The following is a 17,248-nucleotide window of genomic DNA, read 5'->3' on the forward strand; positions in this document are numbered from 1 at the left end:
AAAGGGACAAACTTGGAGGGCGTAGCATTTTCGCATTTGCAAATATCATTTCTCATGCTTATTACCCATTATATTGAATGGATCTTATTGACAAAGCCCAACGTCAATGGTTTAGGCACCGATGGCCGATGGGGTGGCGAGGAGGAAGATGAAAATTTATAGCTAAACCAATACAGCCAATGCGAATGGTTGAGCAGCCATACCTATGGAGCTCCATAGAGAGGAAATGCTTATACCTCCTCCAACAACGAAACACCTTGGCTTCTATCCTCAAAATCCACGCTTTCATGCTCCGGAACGCCGTTGAAACCAACGTTAATCTCCTCACAACATTCGTCAAAACCTGCGCTTCGCTTCCTCTCTTTGCCACGGCAAACCCACTTGCTGGCATCCACCACGCTCGTCGCGTGTTCGATCACCGGCCTGAGAGAGATGAAGCGTTCCTTTGTAACACCATGATCCAAGCCCATGTGGATATGCGCCAATTCGTCGAGTCTTTCATTCTTTACAGGGATCTTAGGAGGAACACGGGTTTCACTCCCGATGGTTACACATTCCCAATTTTGGCCAAGTCTTGTGGCTTCAATGTGGCTATTTGGGAAGGCCTAGAGGTGCACGGTCACGTTTCTAAACTTGGATTTGGCTCGAGTCTGCACGTATCAACGGCGCTGGTTGATATGTATGCTAAGTGTGGGAAGATGGATTGTGCAAGAATGTTGTTCGAAGAGATGACGGAAAGAAGTTTAGTGTCGTGGACTGCTCTCATTTGTGGGTATGTGAGGTCCGGGGATATAAGCAAGGCAAGGTTGCTTTTTGATCAGATGCCTGAGAAAGACGCGGCGTTGTTTAACGCAATGATTGATGGTCATGTCAAATTTGGAGAAATGGGCTTGGCGAAAAAATTGTTTGATGAGATGCCAGATAAGAATGTGGTGTCTTGGACCAGCATGATTTATGGGTACTGCCATAAGGGTGATGTTGAATCTGCTAGGTTGCTCTTTGATGCCATGCCGGACAAGAATCTATTTTCATGGAATGCAATGATTGGTGGATATTGCCAGAACAAACAACCTTATGAAGCATTGAGATTATTTCAGGAAATGCAATCAACCACATCATTCGAACCAGATGAAGTAACTGTCGTAAGCATTCTTCCTGCTATTGCTGATCTGGGTGCTCTGGATTTAGGTGGCTGGGTTCACCGGTTTATTCGGGAGAGGAGGCTTGATAGAGCAACTAATGTCTGCACTGCGCTTGTTGATATGTATGCAAAATGTGGCGAAATTACAAAAGCCAAAAGACTTTTTGACGAGATGCCTGGAAAAGAAACGGCTTCTTGGAATGCTTTAATATATGGGTTTGCAGTCAACGGCCGCGCAAAGGAAGCATTAGAGATATTCTTGGAGATGCGACGAGAAAGACATAAGCCAAATGAAATAACCATGCTTGGTGTTTTGTCTGCTTGTAACCATAGTGGTCTAGTGGAGGAAGGGAAGAAATGGTTTAAAGCAATGGAAGAATTTGCGCTTACCCCAAAGATTGAGCACTATGGCTGTATGATAGATCTTCTGGGGAGGGCTGGGTGCTTGGATGAAGCTGAGCAGTTGATTGAGAGTATGCCTCACAAGGTTAACGGGATAATCTTGAGTTCTTTTCTATTCGCATGTGGATGCTCTAACGATGTTATGAGAGCCGAGAGAGTACTAAACAAGGCAGTCAAAATGGAGCCACAAAATGATGGAAACTATGTAATGTTGAGAAATTTGTATGCCATGGATGAAAGGTGGAGAGATGTAGAAGAAATTAAGGGGTTGATGAGAAAGAATGGAGCAAATAAAGAGGTGGGTTGTAGTGTTATTGAGATTGATGGTAGAGTCAGGGAGTTTGTGGCTGGGGATAGAGCGTACCCACATTTGAAGTCTCTACATTTTGTGTTGGAGCTGTTGCAGAAGCACATGAAGGGACAGATTATTTAAACTATAAAGGCGGCGTGAATTACTACTTGTGTGGCTTGGGCTAAGCACAAAGCTGATACAAGTTCCATCGCATCAAATTTCATGATTGAAGTCGATGGTAGATTCAAGGTGGATAGAGTATACACATTTGAGGTTCTACATGTATGATTGTTATCTATCGTCTTGCATTATATATCTCTCTTTTTTGTTTCCGTACATCATTATATTCTTGTTCGATGGATATTGTCCAGCTGAGAATAAGCTCGACCTGAATCATATATTTCAGTAGATATCCTAGATATAATGCTTGAGTATGCATCCTTTCACATTCATTTGATCCTCTCATTTTCTCCTAGCCCCCGTGTATGTTTACTAATTTACCATTGGCAGGCATGCGTTTGAAAAATGGAATGAAGCAAAAGATCAGTTATAGAGGAGGAAAGTGCTCCTCGATCTCATGGAGGGGGTGTCAATCCCAGCAGAGGAGACAGATTCGAAAGATGCTCAACGGAATAGTAACACCACTTTCAGCAGCCATGGCTGCAGAGAGAACCGGAGAGAATGTGGCCCAGCTACAAATGAAGAAGACCATTCCCATTGTCTTATTTGTAGGATCTCGTCTCTGTTAATTACTGGAATAACAGCAACCAATACCAACTCTAATTGAGTTTCTCTTCGCACTTCCTAAATGCACAGCAGCTGAAATTGTTAAAAACACTGAATCTTTTTTTTTTTTTTTTTCCCCCTCTTTTTGGCACAGTAAAATCAATGTTAAAAGGCTGAATCACCATCTAAGACGCACTGTATATCATCAGGTCAAGACGAAGATAATTATTCCGTTCTATCCCCTTAGTCCTAGAGATCAAAGCTTAAAAGCTTAAAGCTTGAAGGAATCATGAGAGGAAGGATAACCAAAAACTAGCAACAGAAGCCCAAGCGTACAAGCAAGGGGCAGGGTCATCTTGATATCCCAAAAATCATTTCACAGTGAACTTTGTTTTATAAGCATCTAAACAGAGTGGCGAAGGGGATATGGAAGCATCGGGCTAGTCCTACAGATATCCCAAACTGGTCTTAATATATCCACCAAAACGTGAAAATACACAAACTTGGCAAAGTAATTACAAGTTCAAATCGATACAGATTAACAGTGCTTCCATTATATTTGAAATCAATGCTACAAGAGAGAGGAAGAATATTTACAGTAAAATAAGCGGCATATACAAATTCTGAAGAGCAACAGAGGCTGTTGACATCCTTTTTGAATATCTTGGTTTTCATCCTTGGAACAAATAAGATAAAAATTATATTGGCTTGTAAAATCCAGCTAACCTGAAGATCTCCTGCTCCACTTCTTTGAGCCAGCTTTTCTCCGCCCCCGTCTTCTTGTGTGCCGAGGGAAACTTGACTTCGAAGGGGAACATGATTTTACATTAGATTGAACCTTGGGTGTCGTCATCTCTGTGGGCAGTTCTTGAGGAATAGTTTTCTGCTCTTCCTGCGGTACCTGAGGCTTCTCTACGAGCCAACCTCTGACTTCACCAAAATCATCCGACTCTTCCTTGGCAGCCTGATTATGTATCAGAATTCCTTCCTCAGTCTACAGGCATGAAGAACAAATTAGTTGCGACATATAATAAAATGTTCAAGCAACTTTGGTGGTTTAACCAAATATACAATTAAGAGTCACAAATAAAGGGTTCATTCGGGATCTTTAACCACCAAATGAACAGAGGTGCACCGACAGGATACCGGTGTCCACGTATGTGCATGGATGAGTTACATTACAAGAAAACTCCAAACACGAGAAACACCAGCAGCTAAATCACCGAAAATGCAACAACTTGAATAGCTTTCATGTACAGCTAAAAGTGAACTTATTTCTATTTCACTGAGTGGCTGATAAAATGTGACTACTTTGGATTGTTTTATGTCACAGATTATAACAAGTGAACTTATCAAAAAAAAAAAAAAACAGATTATAACAAGTGAGCTAATAACCAAAACCTCTTCTCATCCTCAGTTTACTATCCATGAGCAACCAATAACGGGCAGAAAAGAAGGCTTATATGAACATAGTTACAACAATATTCTACAAACAAAAATTAAGCAGAGACCTGTAAATCATGCCACAAAAGAAACAATTATATTTTCATATAAACCCCTCACCTGAGACTGGTCAATGCTTTCAATTATATTAGGAAGAGGGTTCCCCTCCCCAAGACTGAAAACTGCACTTTCAGACATAGGTACACCCTCAGATATATGCCGAGAAGTAAATGGAGATTTAGCCAATAATCTATGTCTATTATCAGGAGGAGAGGCAGGACTTTGATCAGGACTGGTCAATGCATCAGATGGTACAGGCAAGCTCAACTTATTTTTTCCAGGATTTTCACTGATCACCTTGTCAATTTGGGTCTTCAGCTTGCGAACTTGAGAATGTGCCACTTCAATCTTCCAGAGAATCTGTTCCAAGGAATTATCACCATTGCCAAATTCAAGAGATGACCATCCATCATTTATCCCAAACTCATTACTGCCATTAGTAATCTTATCTGCAGAAATTAGCATGAGAAAATTAGAGCCAATAATTATCGCTGGAGAGAAAAAATAAACAAAATATTTTCTACAAGACTAGCAGAAAATCAACATGCTCTTTCAAGATCTAAGATCCTGCTGGAAGACATTAAGATGCACTGGACCCAGTCAAATCACCATGTTTAGATAAAATTTCTTCCGGTGCCTCAAAAAGTAAAAATACAAGGACATATAATTAGGAAAACCATAAACAAGTCCAGCCGAGCCAAATATTGAAGGTCAAGATTAGTTGTCAGATTTGATTCAAGTATGTACCAAGATCAAACACATCACCAAACTAGATTAGCCTTTTAAGTTGGTTCATTTAATTTTTTAATAAGCCCAAGCTTGTTCACGAGCTTCATAATTAACTTTTTTTTGATAAGTAATATGATATTTCATTGATAAAAGGATAGGCATAGCCCAACGAGCTTCATAATTAACTTATTCTTTCCTCATATAAAGCGAATATTAATCAGTGAGATTTTATACATTTTGTGAACCAAAGTTACTTATTATTTAATTAATGATTATTAAAAGCATATTGTTCAAGTTAATTAGATAAAATATTTTTTTATGGACTCATAAATATAAATTCACCAATCATATATGTATAAAAACTAATATAATCTTTATCATAAAAAGAAAATTAATATTATATAATAACCTTGTCTGGAAATTTAGAAAATCTAGCCATTAGTCTATATGAGTATATTAAACGATCTATAAATACATTCATACAAAGAAACATACACATTTTTTTTATAAGTAAAATTAAGAATCAAAGAAACATACACATATTTCTATCAAAACTCATGCTCACAAGGATTTTAGCTATATTTCCTAAAGGAAAATGATTCTAGCAAGGCTAGGACATTCAAGCCCCACCCAAGCCCTTTGAAATGAAAAATAAAAGGGATCCAGTGGGTCCCACTTTTTTCCCAAAGGGCCTGCGTGAGGCTTGCACACCATGGGATCGTATTTAGCACTACTCAATAATAGATATGAAGTTGTAACAAGCTTATTCAAACAGGACTGAGCTTATACAAACTGAGCTCCTTTAATAAATTATTCAAAATGTTAAAGCGCCATTCTTTTACCTAAGTGAACTGAATGAAGTCGATTTTATATAAAATGAGCTAAATATTTTCATGGACAGCACGGTTCATTTACAGCCATGACCAAAGATATATCTTTCATTAATTTGTTGATCACACACACACACCTGCGCGCGCACAATTTTATAGTTGCAAAATGCCACATAAAAGGCCATCTCTTCTTGTCTCATTAATATTTTGACCATCAAACAACACATACCAAACACAAGCAAATGCACATTTTTATTGTCAGTGACTAACGGAGTTGCAAGCAAATGGACATTCTATTCTTATTTCACAGCCTAACTAGTAGTCTATTAAACTGACTTTAGTACTTCTTACCTAAATTACCGCAATACCCTTCTATAGGAGAACCATCAGCAATAGACCTCTTATTTTCTGGGGAAAAAAAGAGAGAAGTTTACAAAAAAAACATGAATTATACTTATATGAGACAAAATATTGCAGCAAACATCAAAATTTGTAAACATCATACCATAGTAGGAGAACAGGTTATGTTGTGACATATATGACATTACATCAACCGTCTCTTCAACTCTCTTTCTTTTCTTCCTCATCATGACCTTATTTCTAAGTTGTCTGGAAAAGGGAAGAGACTTTGCATCAAAACCTTCTAAGGTGAAGTTTTCAAATTCAAACTGCTTTCTTTGATCATATACTGCAAGTTCTCTATCATACTTTAGTGCCTGGGACTGGAGCTCCTTAATTTGAAGTTCTAACCATTTACAGCGCCACATAAGAGGACGTATAAACTTCCTCCAATGAACTGTTAACTTTTTCTTCCTGGATGATTAGAAGCACGAATAAACCATATGAATCTGAGAGAGTTTTTCAGTTAATAGAGGCAACAATATGTTCTCATGCATGGTAAGATAAATAATATAAAGAAAGAATAGGTATCCCATTCCCACTTGCTTTAAGTGAGCAGATACGAAGCAAGTACATTGTATCAGTCTAATTTGGCCAAGAAGGTTTTTGTGTTACTGTAATCTGCAAACACTACTTTGGTTTGTGGCAGATGTAGTATATGATATTGCAGTGGATGTAACTGGCAAAGGGCAGGAGAAATGGGATTGAGAAGATTTTTTTTGATCGGTAATCAAAGTATTTTATTCATAAAAGAAATGGGATTGAGAATAATAGAATAAAGAGATCTCACTTTGAGGGATTTTGAGAAAAGGTATGCCGACTCCTGAGATTTGACTATATCAACAGTTTGAATAACAACAGAAATCACAGGATATTTAAAAAAGAAAAGATTCGCATAAAAGATTAAACAGGTCCTTGCCCTTAATGGCATCCATTCACTCGATTAAGTTTTCCTTTCCCCTCCCCAAGAGAGAAGATAAATTAAAAAGAAAAAGAAAAGAAGAATGTAATGACTACAGTTAAATAACATCTCTCTTCTAAGAACGCAAGAGGATTTGCTACATATCTAAGACCAGCCAGAAAGACTCTGGCTCAAGGCCTGAAGTTGAAGACATCAAAGCAAACAGGCCCAACAGGATATAAAATGATATGGGTAGGCACGGAAGATAACCACTCACGAACCTTTTAGTTTTAGCACAACATTATCAATTTCCTTAAAAACTTGAAGGTATTACTCAAGAACCAGCATTTAAAAAGGGTTCATTACAATTCTCACCCATAAAGTACCACATCTATCACTCTGCATCCTACAGTACAAGAAGTTCCATTTTGCACCCCAAACTATATATTTTTTTTCCATTTGCACCATGAATATGATTTAACCATTGAGATGAACAAAAAAATTAGTCATATGGCACGATCTTAACAGTTAGATTTGAATGGAGGGTCCAAATGGAAATATATTGTAGCTTAGTGTGCTAATTGGAACTTTTGTGGTTTATAATGCAAAGTGAGAAATAGGTGGTAGGTTGTGGGTGAAAAGTGTGATTTCACCTCTTAGAATAACATTTTTTGAGGTTAAAGAACGGCATCTCTTAAAATAACATTAAGTGGAAAAAGGAGAAAACATCTATCTACGCTTTATATGAATACCATGATCTTAGGCTCATGAACTCTATACCTGCTACTCAATAGATAAGAAATAAGCAATGCATATAATGAATAATTCAAACCAGCGAGTACCTTATTCGAAAGGCATCAAAGCATCCATCATACAGTTGTGACTCAATTTCATCATCAGTTTCTGTATCACCAAAAGAACTTGAATTATCACCAAAAGAACTTGAATGCTCAGTCACATCTTGGCATTCACCTGCAACCGGTACAGCATCATCTGTATCAATAATGTCGGTTATATTAAGCTCCATATTCTTGATTCCATCCTGTTCACCAGCTCGCTCAACTAATAACTCTTCCACGCCAAAGGTGGTGTCCTCACAATTACTTGAACATTGCAGAAGTTTATCTTCTGAGCCTTCAGGGGCGATTACGTTGTCCTTACTAACCGAAATTTCCATAGCAGCTTTCGACTTTCCTTGGAGCTCTAAATCAGGGCCCATGCTGCAACATGATACAAACTCAGCTCATTATTTTGGCAGTCTAGATCTTACAATTGTCATGAGCCATCTATTCCAATTGTCACAACCATCAAAGTCATTGGAAAAAAATGGTGGAGATAAACGGGTGAGTCACCAACTTAGTAAGTAGCGAACCTATACTAATTAGGGGTGATATCGGAAAGGGAGGCCTTAATCACGGGAAAGGGAGGGAAATCGAGGAAATCGAGTGAGAAGTATACAGAGAGAGAGAGAGGCTTACCGGTACGGTGGAGCACGGTGGCGATGTGCAACCAGTGCGTGTAACGAGCGGCAGCAGTGGAGAGATGTGAGAGATGAGAGAAGGAGAAAGGTGAGAGAGACGTCGGAGGGGGTGTGCGGCACAGAGGAATCGTGAGAGAGCCGTTTGTTGATATTGGGCTTGGACCTAGGCTTTGGGCTGGGTCATGAAAGATTTCCTATTTTCCCATAAGAGAGAACTTCCATTCAAGAATCAAGAACTCGCCATAGAATTCCCAAAAATTTTATGAAATAGCAGCGAAAATATTGAATTAAAAATGAAGACAAAAAGATATTGCATTCCAGAAAAAACATCAAAATATATCCAGGAAAAAAAAACTCTTGAATCCAATCGGTGTTGCACTTTTTCCAATGGTTAGAAAAAAATTATAACGTATTTCAATAAACTGAAAAAATAAACATAAACCATCAAAAGAAATTGATCACTCGTGAACAAGCTTCACCAATTATTGCCGTTCTTACTGAAGAATAACTTCTCAGAAAGTAATCTACATTAACCAATGAAAGTTAAACCCACAAGCCCTACTAACTTCTCGAGTTCTAAAACCCTCAACAATCCCGTGATAGCTTGAAAAACCCTAAACCCTAGAGAGAAAGAGAAGGGGGCGGGGGTGTTATGACCTCTTCTAGACACAACAGAATCATAACAGGGGGAGAAAATACCTTTGCGTAGCAGTTCGGTGAGAGAGATAGGGAGTAGGGCACCACAGGAGAAAGTCGGCACGTTGCCTGTGACCGACGGAGCCAGACTTGACAGAAATATTGGAATTTTATGATCGATCTTGAAGGAAAAGAAAACATGGGTATGTACGGACAAGCGAAAATTGGTTGCCTGACTTGGGGGAAGAAGTATGATGCTCTGCAGTCTGCTCTGCACACCACGTGGGGGTCCAGTCGTTTTGCAACTTTTGCTGTGTTCGCTCCCAGAATTGGGCCTGTTTGGCTACAACATTGGTTTTACTCCCGCATCGGAACAAGGATATGCCTAACCTAGAATAATGGGATCCAGGACTATTTAAATGAGAGGGAAAAAAAAAAAAAGTCCAAAACAAGAAACATGAGAAATCAGAATTTGGTTTGATTAAAGATAGGTTGTCACAAAGCTTTTGTTTTCCCCTAAGTTGGTATTCGACAATAAATTTACGCAAGCAGTTCAAAATTATTAATTTCAGCATTTAAATTAAATTTAAAATTATTATTCACCTATAGATAACTCAAGTGGTAAGAACAAATTTGTGTACATGAACCCCATATCAAAAGTTCGATTATCTTTAAGATCATATTACAATTTAGTGGAAAGCCATAACTGTAAGTTAATGTGTTAGTCTTCCCAAACGTTTGGGTTCCATGAACAAGGATCATCATGATGATTTGCTCAGAAGACTTGCTCGACTAGGGAGGATGTGTACCCAAAAACAGAGTACTACAACATTTGCGAAGAACGAGTTTCTCTACACTGTCCTGTATTTACAATTACTCTTTCCATTTGTTTTTTTTTTTTCACGTAAATGAAGAAAAATATATAAAAGAGCATAAAGAATCGCAACATTATTGTAGTTTTTTTATTTTCTTGGCAACTCATAATTATTGTAGTTGCATCCATTTTACATACGGATAATGTTTGACCGACAGCGAATTCCTTAGAGAATGTCGGCTCTTGGAAGGGTAGTTGGAGTTGGCTCGTTGTTTCCAGACTCTCGAGCCAATCTCTCTCTTTCTCTGCAGAGTTCTGACTTCTAACATTACATAAACCTCCAACCCGGAAATCCTCTATCCACAAAACTTGGGAATCAAAACCTCAAAAACTTCGGACAAGATCCTGATGCTGGTGTAACTAAAAACCAGACACCCTCCTAACACCAATGGCGTGTCTACCATCGCCAGCCATCCTTGTCTTCATCTGCATGCTCGCTCTGGTCCCGCTTGTTCACTCTGTTCCTTTCATTGTCTTGCATGGTAATTTTTACCATTCTTCTTCTTTTTCCCTCAGTTTTTCTGGGTTGTGTGCATTTGTTTTCCAGTTTCTATGGTTTCTTGCTTCGTATACTAGTTGACCATCTACGCTGTTCCCGTTTCCCCTTTTTTGTTCCCCTTTTAATAAAATAAATCACCAGTGAGTTAATGATTGAATACAGATAGTTTCATGACTTTCTAAAGGAATTTATCTCATGATATGTCACCGTCTCCTAGCTTTCCGCAATTCCATTTTATTTTAGTATCCATTTCATTGAGTATGTTTGATTTCCAAATGATATTTCACCGGGAGGTTCGTCTATTATTCGTGAATTCTTCGATCAGAATCTGCATTTTTGAAATGTTGTTCGAACAGCATCTGCTTCTACATGGTGGAAGGTATATTTGATCGTTGATATTTGTTTTGACCCAAACTATATCCAAAAGTTTTCTTCGTTTGTTGGAGTTCCTGTCACACATTTAATTGCGAAGAAACTTTTGGGAAAGAAAAGAATTTACTTTGGGTACTAATGCCTTTTAGCCTTATCTGGGTATCAAGAAACAGAAATCCGTATATAAGAGACTTATTTGACTTACTTTGTTGATTGCTTATTGGTCAGAAACCAAAGCACAACAATGACCACCAAACTCTATTCTACCAGATTTGTTTTCCTTCTAGTAAAGCGACTGGAAAAGCAGTAAGATTGTATGAAATATAAAATTCTTTCATAAAATGCTTGCAAGTAGTTAGATAGCCATTTCATCACACCAAGCTCGGTCTCTGTTCTCAAACATGACAGAAATTGCTCTTCGACTGACTCAAGTTAATGGGTCCTATATTAGAGCCAGATTTTGTGATATTGTGTTTGCTGTTTGCATAAACAATGGGTTTGTTGCACTCAACCAGAAACTTTTAGAGCAACACTACACACCAACACATTGAGTGGAACTCTATGCCAAGTGATGCAGTTAGTCACTTCTCCCTTGAAAACCTTTTCTGCTTACTGACATTTTATATTCATTTTGAGGTAGGCATTGGAGATAAGTGCAGCAGTCGGGGGGTCGCAAAATTCACAGAGCTTTTGAGCAACTGGTCCGGCTCTCAAGGATATTGCGTGTATGGTATTATTTTTTAGTTTATTATGTTTATGCTTTATTCTCTGTTTGATAATATATCAAAACCTGGGCCCAATGTCTAGGCCATACATCCATGTCGCCTTCTTTTTGCTTAGCTGCAAGTGGGACATAAGGCTATATTCAGGGGACCCCCTCCAGGTGTAGACAGCTGCCTATCTCTGGCAGAAGATGATCTATTATATAACTTTCCTTTGAAAAGATTGGAAAATTGTTATATAACTTAAACTATCGTCCAGAATGTGAAACTTAGGTCAGTCTGTCTTCAAATTGTGCTCAACTATTATTTGTAGAAAGCCTAAACCCTAATACAGCAGATCAGCATGCATGGCAATTTGTCATTAGGAATTTCCTGCTTATTGCTTACTGTCTTTCTCTATATGTGTTATTATGAAATCTGATCAGACTTGTATCCAATGTATATTCAACAAGCGAAATGTTGGGTAAATCTCGAATATAATCATATGTAATTTTTCTCTGCAGAGAAATTGGAGATGGAGGATGGGATTCCTGGACTATGCCGCTATTGGAACAGGTGTCACTTGAACTGATAGTATGACGAGTGCTTTTCATGTAAAATTCTCCAATTTAATGATTTACTAACCATTTATATAATTTTTATGGTCAGACTGCTATTGCTTGTGAGAAGGTGGTGAAGTTGTTTGGTAATGCCATTTTATTTCCTCTTCTTAGAATTGAAGCATGATTTATTTCCACCAAATGTTTTGTTTCTATATGCAGGTGAAGAATATTAGTGAACTAAGTGAGGGCTACAACATAGTTGGACTTTCTCAGGTAACGAACATGGGAGGTCCTCCCTTATCTACTTCTGGTGTACTTGGGTGGCACTCCCTTGGACTTCCTTTTTTATGAGTTTATTTGGAAAAAAAATAGTAGAACGGATAGAGACAAGTGACAACAAGATCTTTTATGTATATGCTTGGAACTTGCAAGATGAAATGAAAGTCCTTCAAAATTGCATAAAAAATGGACTCGCTTGGACCCACTAATCCAGGGACATTTAATCTGCAAATATTATAAACACCACTATAGATTTGGTCATTTGTGTTCCCAAGTTCAGTGGAGAGCGTGATGAGCTTTGGAGACATCCACTTAATTATGAATTCTCAGAACCTCAAATCACTCTCTTTCAGTGTCCAAGATTTGATGCTGATAATACTTATCAAAAAAAAAAGATTTGATGCTGATAATAGAAAAAGGTGGGTAGGGGGAGGGGGGGTGTTCATAATGAGTGCCTAAGATAGTTCTTGCACCATTGGATCAGCCAGATCAAAGTAACATATCTGTGTTAAAAGCATTGTATGATATAATACTTTTAAATTACAAACCGGATATTATTTCATCTATGGATTCATAGATGAAAAGAAAAATAAAATAAAATAGGATTGGCTGTGTGAAATATGGAGCATTCTTCATGTAAGATTGAGAAGCTTTGTTAGGCTTTCTAGTTTTGTAATTAGATTGCATTGCATTTATCTCAATTTTCTTGTCTTTTCCTTTTCCACTATCCAAAGTTCTGTAGTTTTTCACATATCGATAACATCTAACACAATCATTTTGTTACACAGGGTACCGTGATTGGTCGAGGGGTGGTTGAATGGTGTGATGGGGCCCCTCCTGTAAGAGAATCTGATAATAACTCTGATAGTGCTTTTCTTATTTTTAGTCCTCATATATTGATCACTGTTGAGTTATTTTTTTATTTGTTATAATTATGATGACATTAGAGTTTAGAATGTCCACGCATCCACACAGGGCTTGTACATATATCACTACGTTGTTAATATGCTGCACATGCAGTGCCTTCCAGGTGACAAAGAAACTTCGTCTTGGCAAATCGAATCGATAATGCAGAAACGTCTTAAAGCCAAATATTTTTTACATGTTTCCGTGCTAATTGATACTTTGCTTCTCAAAAGTACTTGGTACCAATGACATTAACCTCTGGGATCAATGCAATGAGTGTACAATAATTGTCTGGTAGACAATTTTATTGGAGTCAAATTCCCCTACACACATCACAATGCTTGCATTGATCTTCCATCACTATAGGCACACAGCTTTTGGCTAAAGCCTCTGGTCCTGGGGCCTTTGATCTATCAATTTCAAAGTACTTTTTGGAGCTTTCCAATGCCTTGACACAACCTTCTGATTCCATCCATCTGAGGTCCTGTACTAACCTCTCCGGCAAATGAAGTGGGTGTACAATACCAGATTGTCCAAATTAACCATTTCTGCCTTTTACCACTACATGCCTGTATAAATCTCTTTTTCCTCATTGATCAGCTACCTTGTGGAAGTATTTCATATTCTATCATTCTCCACCATTTGTATTCTTGATTTCCATCCTCCATATTGTGTCTTTCATCCCAACTACCTACGATTGGCTAATATGTCTGGTATTGTTTATTCATTAAATGTAGCAAACAGGCCACAATTAGGTATTAATAAAAGATCCTCAAATGGAGCACCATTTGTGGAACCAATGCAGTTGCTGTCTTTAAAACAGTTTATACAATTACCAATGCCCCATATCAGGATATGAAAGCCTCAAAATATCTGATCCTTCTCCATCATCTTCATCATTATTTCATCTCCTTTATTTTTTTTCCTCCCACATGACTGTGACTTGCTTTTACCACTCTTAGTTAGTATTTTAGTTATGTTGTCTCATTCTATATATGTCTACAGGTTAAGAATTTCATATCGTTGGCTGGTATTCATGCCGGTATTGCTTCAATTCCATTTTGTAGAGTATGTGCTTCTCTCACCTCATGATATGAAATTATTTTTCAATTAAGACGCTTGTAATAATTTTCTACATTTAAAGCATATATAATTATTGGAGTGAATAGAGTTTACCGTAAAATTGTGTTGGGCAGGACAAGCTCTAGGTAGGTAGATCTAAATGTTTTATTAGCTTGCCATTATCTTAAAGTACTAAAAACTTTGTGTTAATACCTCCATCCATAGTATCTTACAGTATAAAAAGGATTGCAAATTTCAGTTTTATCAACCCTTCACAAACCTCAAAATGCAGTATCGACTTTTTTTAACAGAGTAAATGCAGTACCTTCTGAAACTTACTGACTTGAAAGAAAAGAAAAATGAAAATGGATCTTAGATGTAAATGCCGATCATAATGGGAATTTATTATAATATCTCATTTTCGAAACAGGAAGCTATGCTCCTGTTTAGCTACATTATCCACTTTCCACTACATATATCATTAAAGGAAAATCAAATAATTTTAATACATGTTATTGAAGTTAATGCTAAATGTAAAATTATATAGCTAATTAAGTTAGTAATTCTCATTCAAAGTTATGAATCTTTTAGTTTTTCTAACACTTTCTTTTTGTCGTCTCAACTCATGCCTTTTTAGTTTTCTAATCAATGGATACATAAAAGTTATTAAATTTTAGAAGAATTTAAAGAGCTCGTACATCATTACTATTGATGGCTAATTTTACTTTGGCATACTATATAAAAAGCTCGTGGTCCTTCTCCTCACCAAGAAAAGTTTGGAGTATTATCACTACATAGAAACAAAGGAGAGTGTGAGGGAGAGAGATCAATGTGCGCATCCAAATTATGGAAATCAAGGTGCTAACTTTGACACTCTTTTTTTATATTTTATTTATCATATAATGGATCAAGGTTTTTAACTTAGTTACATAGAGTATATTTTATTTAATAAATTTAATTATTTCTGCACAATAATTCAGAATATTGCACCCATCTTTCTGATAGTTTATACTCCTTAAAAATTCTTCAGTATAGACTTTATGCAAGAGGCTTGGTAATCTAGTATTAAATTGTATCACTTTGATATCACTTCTGAAAATAAAATTTGGACTTGGGTGCTGTATAAGGATGTTGAGGATAAAAAAGTAAATAATGAATATCTTTTCTGCAGTTACTTTTCCTGATTGAATGTGTTGATAATGTGTGTATATATGAACTACATTATAGCTTGATATGCTGTATTTTGCAGTCTGAGTGGTTCTGCATTCTTGTGGACGCTTTAGTCAAGTTAGAGGTCTACAGTGACTATGTTCAGGTTTAACCCTTTTTTGAGTTGAAGCTTATGATCTCTTATACACTGAGTCCATTCTTAAGGACTACTTCGAATAATTTGTTCTCCTTTGTTTTTCTTCTTATTTTCTCACTGTTGACATTAAATACCATTTAACTAATCACTGTTGGGATTGCAGGAACACTTGGCTCCCAGTGGTTATATTAAAATTCCAACTGTGAGTGTACCTTTGCTTACAGATCTATGGTAAAGCTGATATTTTGCTGGTTCTCTTGAATTAATTTGTCTTTGAATCTTCAATGGTAGATCCAACTCACATCAGGGAAAGTTGGGGGTTGCTTATATTTTCAGTTCATCTAATTGCTACCGTGACATTTTCTGATACTAAGAGCTAAAGATTGTTTTTTCCTTTCTACAGGATATCAGTGGCTATTTGAAAGGATGTAAGTTTCTCCCAAAGCTTAACAATGAGATCAACAATACAAGAAACTCCACCTATAAGGAGCGATTTTCAAGCTTAGATAATTTGGTACTTATCATGGTGAGAGTTGCAAAGTTGTATTCTGTTTCTGTGACCTTTTTCCTGATCCACTAAAAACGATGCAAGCTACAACTTTTCTGACAAGTTGGGTGATACTTTCTCTCTCTTTGATTGCATTTTAGTTCGAGCAGGACACGGTTTTAGTACCCAAGGAAACCTCCTGGTTTGGATATTTCCCAGATGGAGCCTTTGACCCAATTTTGCCAGCACAAGAGGTAATCTATCTTTCATCTTAATTTACCTTCTTGAGAGGATTATATCTTCTCTGTGCTAGGCTTCTGTAGATGACTTTATTTGTTAAATATTGCTGAAGAGTAATATCCATGCAATCTTAACATCATCGAAGCATATTCCAACTGTTCGAAATTTCCAAATGATACCCATGAATTGTTTCCCTTTGTTTGTCGATTAGTTTCTATACCATATTTCGTTCCCTGCAGACTCTGCTCTATACTGAAGACTGGATTGGTTTGAAAATCCTGGATGAAGCTGGAAAAGTCAAATTCATAAACGTTTCAGGGGGTCATTTGCAGATTTCCCAAAGCGACATGAAAGAGTATATAGTGCCTTACTTGGAAGATCAAGCATCAATACAGATGATGAGAAGAGAAACTTCATCTTATGAATGGCTGTCATCAATGTGGAATTTCCTGTTGGAACTGGTTGGGTTTACAGAGGATCAACCATTGCTGCGCACCATGGATTAATTTGACTGCTGTCTTCCCACGTGTATTTTAATTTATTTTTTTATTGAAGGATAAAATAGATTGGGGAAAGGAGGAAGAGTAATGTGAAAGCATTATCACCTGTGGACCCATTTCATGTCCAGACCCTGCAAAGCAAACGACCTCAAATCCTATTTTTCACAATTCTTATTAATTATCAGGTCGCTTAAAATTATAATTTTATCCAGTTCATATTTGGCTTTTGGTCTCCTCTTCGGCTCTTCTTTTGTCCAAACCCCACACTAATTCTTTGCAGAACATTGTTTTATGCATCTATATCGCTTATAGTCAGCTACACAGCACAAGTGAAGCTCATGAATTTCCCAGGTCTTCAATCACTTGTCATCAGATAATACAGAAAGATGTAATAAATTTAAATATAAATTTGGTCAACCC

General features: G+C 37.2%; 3 protein-coding genes across 9 annotated transcripts; 2 read left to right on the top strand and 1 right to left on the bottom strand.

Moving 5' to 3' along the window:
• The first annotated feature begins 51 nt into the window (after positions 1-51).
• On the top strand, positions 52-2,644 carry LOC122291657 (pentatricopeptide repeat-containing protein At2g44880). 3 transcript variants are annotated; one of them, XM_043099489.1, is made up of 2 exons: positions 52-2,117; positions 2,346-2,644. In XM_043099489.1, exon 1 carries the CDS (start codon positions 180-182, stop codon positions 1,974-1,976), a length of 1,797 nt encoding a protein of 598 aa, XP_042955423.1. In that variant the 5' UTR covers positions 52-179; the 3' UTR covers positions 1,977-2,117; positions 2,346-2,644. The 3 variants fall into 3 exon arrangements, with proteins under 3 accessions (XP_042955423.1, XP_042955424.1, XP_042955425.1); XM_043099490.1 differs by having other exon boundaries at positions 52-2,108; XM_043099491.1 differs by having other exon boundaries at positions 52-2,084.
• Positions 2,645-3,014: 370 nt separating this feature from the next.
• LOC122291658 lies at positions 3,015-9,328 on the bottom strand. 4 transcript variants are annotated; one of them, XM_043099495.1, is made up of 7 exons: positions 9,103-9,328; positions 7,766-8,143; positions 6,332-6,436; positions 6,129-6,232; positions 5,975-6,031; positions 4,125-4,513; positions 3,015-3,555 (listed from the first exon to the last, which is right to left on the bottom strand). In XM_043099495.1, the coding sequence occupies exons 2-7, from the start codon at positions 8,140-8,142 to the stop codon at positions 3,283-3,285; spliced, it is 1,305 nt and encodes a 434-aa protein (XP_042955429.1). In that variant the 5' UTR covers position 8,143; positions 9,103-9,328; the 3' UTR covers positions 3,015-3,282. The 4 variants fall into 4 exon arrangements, with proteins under 4 accessions (XP_042955429.1, XP_042955427.1, XP_042955426.1 ...); XM_043099493.1 differs by adding an exon at positions 8,402-8,597 and having other exon boundaries at positions 6,129-6,436; XM_043099492.1 differs by having other exon boundaries at positions 6,129-6,436.
• A 753-nt stretch (positions 9,329-10,081) lies between these two features.
• LOC122291660 (palmitoyl-protein thioesterase 1) lies at positions 10,082-17,044 on the top strand. Of its 2 annotated transcripts, XM_043099496.1 has the most exons (12): positions 10,084-10,395; positions 11,425-11,509; positions 12,010-12,061; positions 12,155-12,175; positions 12,268-12,321; positions 13,116-13,166; positions 14,239-14,301; positions 15,545-15,610; positions 15,765-15,803; positions 16,005-16,127; positions 16,250-16,342; positions 16,568-17,044. In XM_043099496.1, the coding sequence occupies exons 1-12, from the start codon at positions 10,302-10,304 to the stop codon at positions 16,832-16,834; spliced, it is 1,008 nt and encodes a 335-aa protein (XP_042955430.1). In that variant the 5' UTR covers positions 10,084-10,301; the 3' UTR covers positions 16,835-17,044. The 2 variants fall into 2 exon arrangements, with proteins under 2 accessions (XP_042955433.1, XP_042955430.1); XM_043099499.1 differs by lacking the exon at positions 14,239-14,301 and having other exon boundaries at positions 10,082-10,395.
• Positions 17,045-17,248: the final 204 nt, after the last annotated feature.

This window comes from Carya illinoinensis, chromosome 13 (assembly GCF_018687715.1).
Source record: "Carya illinoinensis cultivar Pawnee chromosome 13, C.illinoinensisPawnee_v1, whole genome shotgun sequence".
NCBI lineage: Eukaryota > Viridiplantae > Streptophyta > Magnoliopsida > Fagales > Juglandaceae > Carya > Carya illinoinensis.

Coding starts and splice junctions, on each gene's coding strand:
- LOC122291657 (XM_043099489.1), top strand. CDS start 180: ATGCGAATGGTTGAGCAGCCATACCTATGGAGCTCCATAGAGAGGAAA.
- LOC122291658 (XM_043099492.1), bottom strand. CDS start 8,142: ATGGGCCCTGATTTAGAGCTCCAAGGAAAGTCGAAAGCTGCTATGGAA. Junction 4,514..5,974: donor AGGGTATTGCGGTAATTTAG/GTAAGAAGTACT, acceptor TAATTTCTGCAG/ATAAGATTACTAATGGCAGT. Junction 3,556..4,124: donor AAAGCATTGACCAGTCTCAG/GTGAGGGGTTTA, acceptor TCATGCCTGTAG/ACTGAGGAAGGAATTCTGAT.
- LOC122291660 (XM_043099496.1), top strand. CDS start 10,302: ATGGCGTGTCTACCATCGCCAGCCATCCTTGTCTTCATCTGCATGCTC. Junction 12,176..12,267: donor CTGCTATTGCTTGTGAGAAG/GTGGTGAAGTTG, acceptor TTCTATATGCAG/GTGAAGAATATTAGTGAACT. Junction 12,322..13,115: donor ACATAGTTGGACTTTCTCAG/GTAACGAACATG, acceptor TTTGTTACACAG/GGTACCGTGATTGGTCGAGG.